At 47.3% G+C, this 14942-nt stretch overlaps 2 protein-coding genes across 5 annotated transcripts; both read left to right on the forward strand.

The window, feature by feature from the left end:
- Window positions 1-28: 28 nt before the first annotated feature.
- RUNDC1 (RUN domain containing 1) lies at window positions 29-7879 on the forward strand. 3 transcript variants are annotated; one of them, XM_067716161.1, is made up of 6 exons: window positions 29-597; window positions 3713-3871; window positions 4873-5071; window positions 5542-5661; window positions 6054-6955; window positions 7736-7870. In XM_067716161.1, the coding sequence occupies exons 1-5, from the start codon at window positions 103-105 to the stop codon at window positions 6917-6919; spliced, it is 1839 nt and encodes a 612-aa protein (XP_067572262.1). In that variant the 5' UTR covers window positions 29-102; the 3' UTR covers window positions 6920-6955; window positions 7736-7870. The 3 variants fall into 3 exon arrangements, with proteins under 3 accessions (XP_067572262.1, XP_067572261.1, XP_067572263.1); XM_067716160.1 differs by having other exon boundaries at window positions 6054-6968; window positions 7736-7865; XM_067716162.1 differs by lacking the exon at window positions 29-597 and adding an exon at window positions 616-1826 and having other exon boundaries at window positions 6054-7879.
- A 4238-nt stretch (window positions 7880-12117) lies between these two features.
- On the forward strand, window positions 12118-14719 carry RPL27 (ribosomal protein L27). 2 transcript variants are annotated; one of them, XM_067716240.1, is made up of 5 exons: window positions 12118-12194; window positions 12434-12516; window positions 13485-13654; window positions 14277-14387; window positions 14500-14719. In XM_067716240.1, the coding sequence occupies exons 2-5, from the start codon at window positions 12436-12438 to the stop codon at window positions 14546-14548; spliced, it is 411 nt and encodes a 136-aa protein (XP_067572341.1). In that variant the 5' UTR covers window positions 12118-12194; window positions 12434-12435; the 3' UTR covers window positions 14549-14719. The 2 variants fall into 2 exon arrangements, with proteins under 2 accessions (XP_067572341.1, XP_067572342.1); XM_067716241.1 differs by having other exon boundaries at window positions 12171-12215.
- Window positions 14720-14942: the final 223 nt, after the last annotated feature.

Here is a 14942-nt window from a genome sequence, read left to right on the forward strand (position 1 = left end):
ACGTCTGGGCCCCGCCCATCCGCTCCTCTGGGTTTCCCTGCCAGCGCGCCGTTGCCATGGCAGCGGGGGGCGCGGCTGACGTCCGGCGGCGTTTCCTGAAACATGGCGGCTCTCGAAGCGGCTGCTGAACCGGTAACGGGGGTAGCGGCCGTTGGACCAAAGGCGAAGGACGAAGAGGAGGAAGAGGAGTCGCTTCCGCCGTGCGAGGCAGTGCGCTGGGCGCCGGTGGGGGCGGTGGCAGAGGCCGGGCCCGGGGCGGCGGCGTTCTCGGAAGAGGCGGCGGCCGAGGAGCCCGGAGCGGCCCCGGGCTCCCCACCGGACTCGCCGGGCCGGACGCTGCGGCGGCTGCGGGCCGAGCGGCGGCGGCTGGACTCGGCGCTGCTCGCGCTGTCCTCGCATTTCGCGCAGGTGCAGTTCCGCCTGCGGCAGGTGGTGCGCGGGGCGCCGGCGGAGCAGCAGCGCCTCCTGAGCGAGCTCGAGGACTTTGCCTTCCGCGGCTGCCCTCACGTCCTGGGTTACGGGAGCCCAGAGGACCCCACCAGCGATGATGGCGACGGGATGCCGGGGGACCGGCCACGGTTGCGGGGCGAGGACCAGGTGAACAGCTGGGGCCGCGCCCCGAGGGATATGGGAATAGAGGGGTAGGTGGGCGGCGATGCTAACGCGGACGGAGGTAGCACTGGTGAGAAGCCGGCTCGTCTAGGTGGCTATGCGTGTCCCAGAAGAGACCAGACAGGTGTTCGGGACCTGCTGAAAGGCAAGAGGACAGAGAGGCCTGGGAAGCTGACGGTGAGAGGTGTTCACCAAAGGTGTGGGAAGAGATGCAGGTGTGATGAGGTGAGAGGCAGAAGAGGGATGAGCGAGGAGAGTGTTCAGAGGGCAACAGAGCAGCCAACTGAAACAGTGCTGCTCCCGCTCACCTTGCTGTCGCCTCAAGAACCTAAGCCCTCAGCACATTTGTTGTGAGAGTTCTCCGACCCTGGAGATGGAGAAAATTGCTTAGAGAAGAGCAAGTGAATTGAAATCCATGGAAATTTAGATGTACTCCTTGTCTGTGCTTTCCTAGAATCTAGAGAATGTCTTTGATCTTCAGACTCTTGTCTGGGTGAGAGCTTTGGTGAACAGCAAGGTCTCTTAGTAATTGTAAGAAACACAAGTCCTAATTATGTGAATTTCCTAATGCTGGTATTTTGAAACTCCTTCCCCATCCTACTTAATAACTAGGTGTTCTAAAGGAAGCCCCTTTGGTAACTGTGACAAGATTCATTCAGTTAGTCAACACTGAATGCTGAGAATTTGTATGACAGCCCCAGGGGACGTTTCCTTACAGTCTTTGAACCTCTGGAAGTGCACAATTGTAGATAGCTTGTTGGAAGAGACTCGCTGTTTTTTCTCCACCTTCTTATTTAGGTTACAACCCATATGTGGCTTTCTTCCCACTTAAATTGATTTTAACCAAGAAGACTTATCAGCAGATATTGACTTGCTTATTTTAATCTGAAATGTTTCCAGTGCAGTCCTGTGTTTACTGTTCCACCCTTCTCTCCGTATACCCACAGCTCCTTGCACAAGTCCTCAAATTGCCAGACTTTTTTTTTTTTTTTTTTTTGCGGTACGCGGGCCTCTCACTGTCGTGGCCTCTCCTGTTGCGGAGCAAAGGCTCCGGACGCGCAGGCTCAGCAGCCATGGCTCACGGGCCCAGCCGCTCCGCGGCATGTGGGATCTTCCTGGACCGGGGCACGAACCCGTGTCCCCTGCATTGGCAAGCGGACTCTCAACCACTGCGCCACCAGGGAAGCCCAAATTGCCAGACTTTTAAGGAACAGGTAGGATAGAAAGAATTTCTGTGGTCAGGCCCTGTTCAGGAGTGAGGAGCACCAAAGGTTTGGTGTGGATGTGGTGCTCTTTTGGTTGTCCGTTTTTACTTTTAGAAACAGTGTACAACTTAAAAAAAAAAAAACTGTAGCGCTCAAAACACCTAATAAGCAGCTGTAATCTTGTGTGCATATATTGACACATGAACAGGTGGTGCCAAAGTGGTGACAGTTAGAACCAAACGATTTACTACTTATCAGTTCCAGTTTTTTGTTTTTTTAACCAGTATTTTCTCTCGCTTCATACTGGAAATTATTTCTGTTATTTCCTGCCTTGCACCAGAGCTCATTGTTCTCACCTAGTAAACATGTTTGCCCACACTCCAGTAAATCGCATACTCAGTAATTACCATGGCAGGTAACAGCGTTCAGCAGGCACAGTCATGAAAATGGAATCAGGATCTATGGCTGGTTTCTTTCTTCTTTGGCTTCATGATGTTGGGATGGGATACAATGAAAACAAAAACAAAGTTTTCCTAGTCCTTTCCCTTTGGGCTGGTTAGACAACTTTTTCCGTAAGAGTTCATTATTTGGAATGTGGCCTTCTGAACCTGATTGCGTTCAGTAACATACAGCAAATGTGTACTGAGAGCTTACCCTGTGCCAGACACAGTGCTAGGCCCTGGGGGTAGTCAGGGCCTTTGCCCTTAAGGAGTTCATAGACTTGGGGAGACAGAATCTTAAACAAATCATTATAATGTGACATGAGCTAGAGTAGAAGTTTGTACAAAATACAGAGGAAGTGATTGGTTCTGCCTGGGGAAATCGAGGAAACCTCTTAAAGAATAGCTAGGCCACTAAGTTGGGGAGAAGAACAGGGTTCTAAGAAAAAACCACGACACTGGGAAAGCTTTGGAGAGGCAGTATCCCCTGAGAAAAGGCTTGCTTTCATATTGAGCAAAGCTAAAGCAAGGGGATTGCTTTTTAAATAGCTAAACAAACAGTTAATTTGTTGTTTTTCATTTGTTCTCTCTCATACCTTACTTCTGGAGGCCTTGGTAAGTACCATTTTAAGATTAAATTTAATATCCTATAGACATCTAGTTTAAAATGCAGCCTTACACCTGTAAATGATTTGCTAGTTTTGCTTTGTTTTGTTTTTGATACTCAAAAAAGGCAAGGAAGAACCAGTATTTGAGAATACATTGGCAAGGCTTTACCTCTCTGAAGGGTTTTTCATCATTTAAATGTAGAAACTACTGGGTGGCCAACAGTGAGAAAAGGCGTCACTGGTCAGGGAACCTTATCGAACTTTTTTTTTTTTTTCCTCAAACCTAATTACCTTCTCACCCTTATTACTTGGCTTTGAATTTTTTTCACTGCCCCAGGTACCTGTGTTTGTTTGATTTTGCAATACATTGGAGGCGCTTTGGACCTTAAGAAAACTGATATGAGTTATAAAGCCTCTCTGTACACCCTTACCTCCAGATTCTCTCGCAAAATTTGGCTGTAGCAAGTATTCAGGACTTGTTCTGTGGTAATTGGCTCTGGAGGATAGCATGTTTAATTCCAGGGAGGCTTTCTTGGCTGAGATAAATTGTGTCAATCTTAACTAGACCTGAGGGGGTGGGAAGCAATCTTAATGAAAGGCCCCATTGTACTTATATCCTATTTCCAATGAAGGATAAATACTTTCTTAAAGAAAACACGCATTTAATAAATTGCCCCGATGAAATAATTATTCTCATTTTTTAACGTGTCCCGTGAATTCTGTATTTCATTCGGGTTACTTGGAAACATTTTATATTTTACTAGTCATTATTGGCTTAAGAGAATTCATAACGTGCCCTGACTTTTTCTTTTCCTGTGAAATCAACCCAAATCTTTTCCCATCTTAGAGTGAGCAGGAGAAACGGGAACATCTGGAAACCCAAAGGGAGAAGCAGAAGGAACTGATACTGCAGCTCAAAACGCAGCTCGATGACCTGGAGACGTTTGCCTATCAGGAAGGCAGTTACGACTCCCTGCCGCAGTCCGTGGTCTTGGAAAGGCAGCGGGTGAGCAGATCCAGAGGCGCCTCCTCCACTGCCTCGGGTTACCTTGTCCCTTCCAGCGTTCGCAGGACAGCCTTGTCCAGCTTGCTCACCCTCAGCCTCACTGCTGGCCCATATCAAAGGGAAATTTTGCTGCTACCTGGGACCAGTCTTTATTCACATGTGGAAACACACATGCCAAAGCTTTCTAATGTGATGATTGAGCTCTTTTTTGTTTTTTTGGTGGCTATTATTATTAATAATAGTAGTAATAAATAATAATAACAGCAATAATTTATTTCATTTGATCATTGAAACCGTTCTACTTGGGCACTTCATATGATGTAAACTAGTTTTCTCCCCCAGCACCAGTCAATAAATATTCCAGGAATCCTGACTTTAATGCTGTATTTATTAAAGCAACACCTGGGCAGACAGGTGAATCTGTTAGTCAAAACACAGTCTCAGTTACACGTTTGTCTCTCTGGAGCTGTGATGTGGCTGTTTTTCTGGCAGGGCTGGAGTTATACATTATCTGGTTTTCAAATTGTTCCTCATGTTGTCACTAGGATATTTTGGTTGTAACACGCCTGGATGTTTCATAGAGCTTTTCCTTTAGTTGCCTAGAGTAGTAAGGCAAGAAGGGATGAGAAGGACTAGAAACTAAGGGAAATCAGTATTTATTCTCTTGGAGGCCAGGGGGGAAGCTAACTACGGGGCTTTTGGGATCATCAGCCGCTTTGGATCATTTACATTGTTGTTCTCTTGAGTGAAATTTACCTGGCCTGGTAGAAAATTTGCAGTGAGAGGAGCCATTTCTGTCAGAGAGGAACCAGGGGTCCTTGTTTCTATAAGAGACGTAAAAGGCCTGTGCCCTCACCTTGATCAGCAGTTGCACCATTTTTCTCACAAATTTGATTTCCATTTAAGGGTAGAAGGGAGGCACACTAGTAAAGATTCTCCTTCTTCCTAACCCTCTCCCTGAAAATTCCAAAGGGTGTGCTCATGGCTTGTAGTCTTGATAGGTGATCATCGATGAGTTAATAAAGAAACTGGACATGAATCTGAACGAGGACCTCAGCTCACTGTCCACTGAGGAGCTTCGGCAGCGTGTGGATGTAGCTGTAGCTCAGATCGTCAACCCAGCCCGAGTGAAAGAACAGCTGGTTGAGCAGCTGAAAACTCAGATCCGAGACCTCGAGATGTTCATCAGCTTCATCCAAGGTCAGAGGAGGGATGGAAAGAGAAGGGTGGCTGGATGTCATCATAATTATATGTATTCTGAGTACTAACACCTAAAGGTGCCAGTCCTTGATGTATAGGCAAGAGGTTTGATCACTCGGTAAGGGAGCCAGCATGGTGGAGTAGAAAGGACATGGATTTTAAAACCAGAGAGTTAAAATCTCAGCCCTGCCCCTTACTGGCTTCGTGTCCTTCGTAGACTAATGAGGTTAGGCAGGTTCCTAACCTCTTCAGTCCCGCTCTCCTCCTCCATAAAATGATGATTCATGCTTCCTTCACTCAGCAGTTATTTATTGAGCCAGCTAGTATGTGCCAGGCACTGTTCCACACGATGAAATACTATTTGTAAAAGCTTTGTCACGTGGTAGGCACTAGTAAATAGTATTCTGCCTTTAAAAATCTGCCAAAAAGAGGCTAAATAAATGTCTCCTCTTTGTAACCTCTGATTGCAGATGAAGTAGGAAGCCCATTACAGACAGGTAGTGGACACTGTGAGTGCAAGGCCAGTGGGAAGACAGGAAACGGCTCCTGCAGAACTGGCAGCAGCAGACCACCTCCAGGAAACAGCAAAAGTAAGTACAGCTTCCAGAATGCGCAAATCTATAGAGACAGAAAGTAGATTAGGGGTTGCCTAGGCTGGGGGATCGGGGAGAAGTAGGGAGTGGGAAATGCCAATGATACACGGTTTCTTTGGGGGATGATGGTTGCCCAACTCTGTGAATATACTAAAAACCACTGAATTATACACTTTTAATGGGTAAGTTGAGTGTTATGTGAATCATATCTCAACATAGTTATTACTAACCAAAAAAAGTAAGCCCAGCGACATCCTAGGTGGCTCTTGGCTTCATGTGGGACCCATGCTGTGGCTCAGAAGCAAGACTGGATCTCAGCTTGTGACTTGCTGACTGTCCCTCTGACCACTATGGCCTCTCACTGATGAGTCGTTGTGTTTTCTACGCAGCGAAGGCAGAAGACATGAAGAGAGTTCGGGAGACAGGGCTGCACCTGATGCGGCGAGTGCTGGCAGTGCTCCAGATCTTTGCTGTTAGCCAGTTCGGTTGCGCCACGGGCCAGATCCCGCAGACCCTGTGGCAGAGGGACCAGGCTGACAGGGACTACTCTCCCTTATTGAAGAGGCTGGAGGTGTCAGTAGACAGGGTGAAGCAGCTGGCCTTGAGGCACCAGGCGCATGACCATTTCAGCAGCTCCACCAGCCTCCAGGACCTCTCTCTGGGAGGCAAGGATGAGTTGACCGTGGCTGTGCGGAAGGAGCTGACTATGGCCGTGAGGGACCTGCTGGCCCATGGACTGTACGCCTCTTCACCGGGGATGAGCCTCGTCATGGCCCCCATCGCCTGTCTGCTGCCGGCCTTCTCCTCGGCCCCCGAGGCCATGCACCCCTGGGAGCTCTTTGTAAAGTACTACCACGCTAAGAACGGCCGTGCTTACGTGGAATCCCCCGCCCGGAAGCTCTCACAGTCCTTCGCCCTGCCTGTCATGGGAGGCACTGTGGTGACGCCCAAGCAGAGCCTGCTGACAGCCATCCACGTGGTGCTGACAGAGCACGACCCGTTTAAGCGCAGTGCAGACTCGGAACTGAAGGCCTTGGTGTGCATGGCGCTGAATGAGCAGCGTCTCGTGTCCTGGGTGAACCTCATCTGCAAGTCGGGGTCGCTCATCGAGCCCCACTACCAGCCCTGGAGCTACATGGCACACACGGGCTTTGAGAGTGCCCTCAACCTGCTCAGCCGCCTTAGCAGCCTCAAGTTCAGCCTCCCTGTAGACCTGGCTGTGCGCCAGCTCAAGAACATCAAAGATGCCTTTTGATGAGAATGCCCTGGCCCCAGACCAGCATCTTGCTCAGTAAGGATAGACGGTTAGTCTTCTCGGATAAGAGCAAGAATTAGGAGGAGGGGCTAAAGACATTTTCCCTAGCCAGATGATGCAAAGTCTCTCTCCCCCATCAACTTAGCATCTCAGAAAGATATGCTGGAGACCCTCTTGTTAAAAGGTTCTGCCCTGGCATGTAACACGGTGTGCATGTGAGCACATATACTTGAGCCTGTTGAAAAGAAGTCAGTCATGGCACACCCTCTTCACGCCATGTCTGATTTGTAGAAAATCCGGGTTGCTGTAACCATTCTCTTCACGGTGGTGAGGGACAGCATGAGTGAGTTGTTGGTCCTGGAAGACATACAACTTAAGGCTCCTGTCAGTCAAGTTGCGAGCCATCTTCCTTCACTTGAAGCAGGTTTGAGAGAGTCCTAGGTCAGAATTCAAACTCCTTTTGTGAATACTGATGCCTCTTTCTTCCTGACCCCAAGGTCAGGGGAGGCCCTGTGTGTTCCATAGCTGCCTCTAAAACCAGGAGTGGGCATATCTGAGAACAGCATTTCTAAGGGTGTTTACCACAGTTGGTTTTTTTTTTTTTTTTTTTTTTTTTTAATTTGGCTGCGCTGAGCAGCTTGCGGGATCTTAGCTCCCCGACCAGAGATTGAACCCCGGGCCCACAGCAGTGAAAGCGCCAAGTCTTAGCCACTGGACCGCCAGGGAATTCCCCAAAGTTGATTTTAATATGAGCCCTTTTTCGTGTAGAGGTAAGAACTGAAATCTGTCCCTGACTACGTGGTCCTTTCCTCACAGCCCAGATGATGGTCTTTCGGTTTTGGAGCTGGTTTACCAGGACAGCCACCGTCTGGTACCATGTCCTCTGGCGAGTAACCTTTCCTCTGCGCACCTCCCAGCTTCTCAGAAGGAAACGTGTCCAGGGTGTGTTCCACATGTCCTGGAGGCTGGATGGTGGAGGAGGTCTGACCACGTGATCATACTACAGCATGGGTAGGAACTGTGGCAGATCACTGGTGACAAAGAAGGGCCTTGGCATTTCCTTGTAGAACTGACTCTAGACTGGTCCTGTTGGGTCTCTTTTAGCCTTTTTAGTTCATATTTGCCATTCAGCTTGCATCCTGCTCTGGGACTGACCAAAAATGAGCAAAGTATATCACCTTCTGGAAAGCCAAATGGGTTCCCAACACTACTGATTTACCATCGTTTCATGTATTTAATTGCCAGCTGCGCTTCGTGTCTGCACTATTATGTAGTGCATTTTAACTTAATGTTTTCAGTAAGATATTATTTAAGATCTATTCTTGATAATTCATTAGAATTAGTCCTCCTTCACATGAAACAGGATAAGTGTAAAATGTTGTGAAAAATGGTATCTGTGGTTGCTAATAAAATCATAGTATTTTGTGTAGCTTCTCTGCAAAGACCTTAGAGACTGTTGGCTTTGGTTTATAAGTCTGGGCATTGTCAGCGTATCTGATCCAGATCAGTATTTCCTTGAGCAATGCCTGGCTCCTGGCATTTCTGCCTCTTCTCTGTCCCCTGCACTGGATCAACTGAGCTTTGGTGGTGTTTCCCCCACTATCCCCCTTGAACAAATTCATGAGAAAGTTTCGTTGGCATTATCATCCCATCTTGCCCAGACCTACAGTCCTATCCCCACAGCATATCTCACCACACATGCCACTTTAGGAACTGACGCTTTTAAATTCACTTGTCTGGATACCATTTAGGGTGGGTGATAAGTGCTGTAGTCGTATGGCATAGCCCTGGATCACCCCAGTATGTTTCCAATCCTCACAAAAACTGGTATTAAGGCTTTTATGCTAACATGAGGAGAAGCATTTTGTGTGTGTGCCATCCTAATTTAATTCTCACTACATGTAAGGCAGAACAATATCATCTGCATTTTATAGCTGAGGAAACTGAACTGCAGAGGTTAAATATTTTGTCCACGTTTACATGTTGGAAGAGCTGGGATTTGAACCCAAGTTGCCTGAATCCAAATCCTATGGTCTTTATACTGTTAATGTTACCTCATTGTATCATGCTGCTTCTAGATATTTTGTTCCTCTCTCTCCTTTATCCACCCCCTCACTTCACCATCACTTTGTGGATGAACAGGTATTTTCCACATGCCTGCCAGAAATTTCAGCTGCCAAAGGACTAGGCTGCAGGGAGATGGGCAGATAGCCATTGCTCTGCCAAGTTCTTCATGAAACTTAAAGACATGTAGAGACAGAGACAAGCCTGCCAGCAGGCCAGCAGTCACGTAGCTGCTAGTCACTGATAACATCTGTATTATAACTGAGGACAGAGGTCTGTGCTTGGCTTGGAGTGAGGCAGACAGGATGAAGGAGGAGAGGAGGGACTGTCAGCCGAGGTCTAAGGCTATGCAAGAACAGAATGAAAGAGAGCCGTGAATATGTATCCAATGAAAGTGCAGGGTCCGTTGTATGATCTGCAAGGCATCGTTAAAGATTTCCAAGATGCTCTGCCTTCATTCATTCACTATTGAGCACCCACCAACTGCTTGGGCCAGGCTAGGTGCTCAGAACTTATCTCTGCCTGCCTTCAAGGAACACAAGTTTTAGCAAAGGAGGTAGCAAGCCAATTGGAGATTTGAGTAGCTTGTTAAAACACAAATTGCTGGGACTTCCCTGGTGGTGCAGTGGTTAAGAATCCGCCTGCCAATGCAGGGGACACAGGTTCAATCCCTGGTCTGGGAAGATCCCACATGCCGTGGAGCAACTAAGCCTGTGCGCCGCAACTACTGAGCGTGCATGCCACGACTACTGAAGCCTGTGCTCCTAGAGCCTGTGTTCTGCAGCAAGAGAAGCCACCACAATGAGAAGCCAGAGCACCACAATGAAGAGTAGTCCCCCTGCGCGCAGCAAGGAAGACCCAATGCAGCCAAAAATAAATAAATAATTAAAACAAACAAACAAAAACAACCACAAATTGCTTGGTTCCATCCCCAGAGTTTTTTATTCAGTAGCTCTGAGAATTTGCATTTCTAACAAGTTCCCATGCTTGTTATGCTGATGCTGCTGGTCTGGGGACCACACTTTGACAACCACTGATCCAAACCAACTGAAATATGTTCTATAGTAAAATGAAGTGTGGATTGGATTGCTGAGGGAGCATAGAGAAGGAAGAGATGAATTATGCCTGGGAGAATTCTAGAGTGGCCTTGAAGGATGGATAGGATTTTGCCCAGCTACAGTGGAGGAGAATAACGAAACACGGAACAGCTTGCGTGAAGACCCTGGCGCTCAGAAGGGGTCGGATCTTTGAGTAGTTGAGCTGGCTGGAACCCAGGTGGTATGTGAAGGGTGTGGAGGAGACAGGAACTTACACTGCAAGGAAGATAGGAAGGGAGTGAGAGTTCAAACTTTGGTACAGAGAGCCAGCGAAGGATTTCAGGCAGGTAAGTGGCGGACTTAAGAGTTGTGTTTAGAGAACTTTCTAAAAATAAGATCTATAGCTCATGGCTCCACACCAGACCTGAACTGGAATCTCTTCAGTTGGCAATGCATATTTAATAAGCATCCCAAGCAATTTTTGACCCACCCAAAGTTTTGAGGAGGGACTGGAGAAAACAAAGAACTGAAGCTGGATCAGTTAGGGAGCAGGTGTAAAAGGATAGAAAAGATTTAAAAGACATGAGGCAAAATTCACAGGATTTAGTTACTAATTTGATTTGGAGAGTTTTAGTATGTGATAAGAGTTCAAGGCAATGATAAGATTTCAGGGTTTGGTTTCTGTTTTCCAAGAGAGAAACAGCAAAAGACACAAAAGCAGATAAGGAGGCTGAAAGAAGACCATGGAGGTGGAAATGGACAGGGTCGTGTGGTGCAGTGGCAAGAGTGGCTTGGGAACGGGGGAGCCTTGATCTGCGCCACCAACTCCGTGACTTTGCTGCTCTAGAACTTTCCTCTCATCTTTGAGAGGACAGAGTAGACGATTTCTGAGTTCCTTTCCAACTCTACAATGTCATATTACAAATTAAAACAAAACATTTTCATTAAATATAGAAATATAAGTACATAATCAGGGTGATAAACTATTGGAATGAAGTCCTGAGGGCTGCGGGGGAAATTGGTCCTTGGAGAGCCTGAAGAAGAGAAATGATGAAACCCTGATTGTTCCCACATCTTGCCCAAGACCAATCCTATAGATTCGTCAGTGTTCAAATGAGCAAAAACTATAAGATGGTTTCTCTTTCTCTTGAACTCGGAAGACACCTAAGGAACAATCTAAAAACACTCTTCCAGTAAGTGATGGGAAATAATTCAGTTTGAGAGCCAACTAGACCTGGGTTCAAACCCAGATTTGATGATCAGAGCCTTAGGCTCTCTAAATCTCAATTTCCTCATGTCTAAATGGGAGGAAAATACCCAAGATGCAGATTCCTGAGAATTAAATAGCAGTTGACTTACCTAACGTGCCTAGCATCTTGCCTGGCACAGAGTGGGTACTCAATTTGGTGACTGGGTAAACAGTATGGGCTCAGGAGGACCGCTTGAATCTGAGTTCCCAGCTTGATCACGTACTAGCTGTGGATTTGGGGCAAATTACTTAACCTTCCCAAACCACAGTATCTTCAACTGTGGAATGGAGATAACATTACTTATCTCTTATTGTCGTTATGAGGATCAAAAGAGATAATACACGTAAATAGATTAACTTGGCCTGACACAGCGTACAGAGCTGCTAGTATCACCATAATCGTCCTTCATCTCCCTCCTTTATTCTGGTCGGAAATGTCTCTGACATCATTAGCCTCTACATGTTGAGGGCAAGTTCCCTTGTTTGATTGATCTTCGTCTCTTCCTTATGCGTAACTGTACACAGTTGGTACTAATAAATGTCCTATTTTGTTTCTTACTCTTCCAAAGCAAAAGAAGTAAATTTCAAACTGTGCCTCCCCCACCCGCTAGCGCCAGAGAAAGGAACTACAACCAGGGGCAGAGGAGCAGCTGCGTCCACGTAAAAGCCTTCCGGGGGAGGCAGAACTCCTTTGCCCTTTCTACTGCTGGAGCTGCTCATAAAGTTTGATTGGAATAAAAAAGCTGCCAGGCCTTCCTTTCCCTTCAAGAGCTTCTTCCGCCCTCAACACAGATTCTGAGCGCCACGCAAGAGGCGGGGAGAAGCCCGAGGGGGCGGGACTGGAAGTGAGGTCACCCTCCCCGGGGTGAAAGGTAAGCGGAAGTGCTCTTTCTTTCTCTGCTGTAGGCCCGAGAGGTTGCTGCCGGTGAGTAGCGACTGGGGCAGGGTATTACAATCCGCAGCCATCCGCCGACTGGGGGTCGAGTTGCGGGGTGGTGCCGGGTGCTTTTCATTCCTCGGTCTCTGACGGCTTCGTAGCGGATCCTGTCTTGAGAGCAGTACCTGCGGGCGGCCTGAGCCGAGACGCAGTGAGCGCCGCTGAAGTTTCGGGCCCACAGCCTGAGCTGGCGGGTTTCTGAGCGGCCCCTTCTCTTTTCTCTGCAGACATGGGCAAGTTCATGAAACCCGGGAAGGTGGTGCTGGTCCTGGCCGGTCGCTACTCCGGACGCAAAGCGGTCATCGTAAAGGTACCAACCTCGCGAACCTGTGCCCCTTTGTATCCCGTGAATGGAGCGGGCGGGCAACTTGGAATTCAAGACCTAGTTTGGGGGCATTACCCACTGAGCATTGCGAATGGTGGGGGGGGGGGCGTTGAATGCATGAGAGCTTTTGAGAGAGAAAGACGCATAATAACAAATGGGAGTTGAATTGGACAGCTGACACCCAACGCGTTTTCTATCAGAGAGGTTTTAAGTAATACTAATGGCTGACGTTTATTGAATGCTTGCTTGGTACCTGGCACTGCCTTATAGGTGTCGTCATGTGCAATCCTTGCGGTAACTATAAGGTTACTTTCTACTGCGAAGGTTTAGAGATGTTAAGTTTAACCTGAGGTCAAACAGGTAGTAAGTGCTGCAGTTGGGACTCCGTAAAAAGAGGAGAAATTGTTACTAGTTAAAATGGTCACTTAGCGTAATCTAGCCGTTCACTGTTTGCCTTTTACCTACGTCTTTAGCCTTTTATGAGATTTTCCTAAGCTCTGGCCACATACACCACTGCTGTTGACTGTTGGGGACACCGGGGCACCCTTGGTTCCCTTTCCTCCGTCTGCCTGAGGCTGGTTTTGGAGTTAGGCAGCCAGGTTTGGAATCGTGCCTCTAACCATTCCTAGCAGTGCAATCCTGGAGGAGGTTAAGAGATGTAAAGTCCTGAGAACTAGTGCTTGGCATATAGCAATCACTTCATAATTGTTAACTGTTGTTACATTTTAAATCTCTTGCCTCCCAGGAACCTTCCAGATTTTTCCTGGTGGGAAGGAAACCACCCTTTTCCCTGTTAACTCTTTGGGCATCTAGCATAGGACTTAGAATGTCTGCTTTGTGTCGTTTTTATAATAGTGGGTCTCAGAGGCCTAGGGGTTGAGGGTGTTCTTTCTATACACGCCCTACATCTAGCAAAGGGCCTCAATAGCAATAACATGTAATTGCTCATTCAGAACATTGACGATGGCACCTCAGACCGACCCTACAGCCATGCTCTGGTGGCTGGAATTGATCGCTATCCCCGCAAAGTGACAGCTGCCATGGGCAAGAAGAAAATTGCCAAGAGGTCAAAGATCAAGTCTTTCGTGAAAGTTTATAATTATAATCACCTCATGCCTACAAGGTGAGCGTTTCAAGAATGGGAATGAAAGTGACTTTTCTGACTTTTCCCACTCTCTGCCCTGCTGAATAAGGAGACAACCTTGTAGCCGCTCCAGTGGAAGAGACATCATTTTCAATTTGGCATTTGGCCGTGGTTTCCCAGTGTTGCCTCTTTAATCCATCTTGGAAGTGTTCACTTTCCTGTTGTTTTCTATTGATTTCCCTGACTTGGCAACGCCAGATTGAAAAACTTCTTCCAAACTTGCTCTTGATCTGTCTCTCTCCTCACCTGAAAATTCTTTGAAGTGTTGAGTAAAGGTTGTTCCATTTGTTTCCAGCCACAGTAAACACAGGCATAGAATCTGGCCTGCCTTCTTCCACTCTCAAGGATGATAGTTACTATAGGGTAGGGTAGTTGTGGGAAACTGAGAGTGAATTGTGAAGTTTTTCAGTGGCTTGAATCTATGTAAAAGAGTTTGTTAAAACTGGGCATTTCCAAAGAATATCATCAGGACTTTAGCACAGTTTTGATGATAGCTCCTGTGGAGTCAGACCTTAACGTGCCAATGTCCCAGGAGTGGGGCGGAGGGGTGAAGGCCCTGGCAGCATGTGGGCTGCTCCTACCTTCCTGCCATTGTTCCCAGGTACTCTGTGGATATCCCCTTGGACAAAACTGTTGTCAACAAGGATGTCTTCAGAGACCCTGCTCTCAAACGCAAGGCCCGACGAGAGGCCAAGGTCAAGTTTGAGGAGAGGTAAGTAGGCTTTGGTAGTGAATGCTGGAGTATGGTTTCACTGTTCTCCATGAAGACAGTTTTGTTTTCTGTGATTCCTCCCCTCATTAGTGTCCTTTTTTCCCCCCTCTAGATACAAGACCGGCAAGAACAAATGGTTCTTTCAGAAGCTGCGGTTTTAGGTCTGTCTGGTTTGAGTCATTACAAATACAAAAATACAAAAAAAAATCCACGTGTCTGCTTTCTTCTTGTTATTAGACTGGGAAAGAACATTCATACGATGAGAGACACTGGGTGGTGGATGAGGGACTGTGGGAAAATATAAAATAAAAGGTACATCTGCCTTTGTGAGACATGGGCTACTTCTGTCCATAGCCTGATAATCCTTTAATGGTCTAACTCAGTGGGTAAAATGTCATATTGAACTGTTTCCCCAAAAGAGCTACTCTGGACATTTTTAGGTGTAGAATTGTTTAAGCATCCCTGGCTTCAACCCATTACATATCTAGAGAACTGTTCCCCCACCCCCACCCCGTGTGACAACCAAAGGCCCCTCTGAGTGGACACCATCTACTT

Source organism: Pseudorca crassidens, chromosome 19, assembly GCF_039906515.1.
Source record: "Pseudorca crassidens isolate mPseCra1 chromosome 19, mPseCra1.hap1, whole genome shotgun sequence".
NCBI lineage: Eukaryota > Metazoa > Chordata > Mammalia > Artiodactyla > Delphinidae > Pseudorca > Pseudorca crassidens.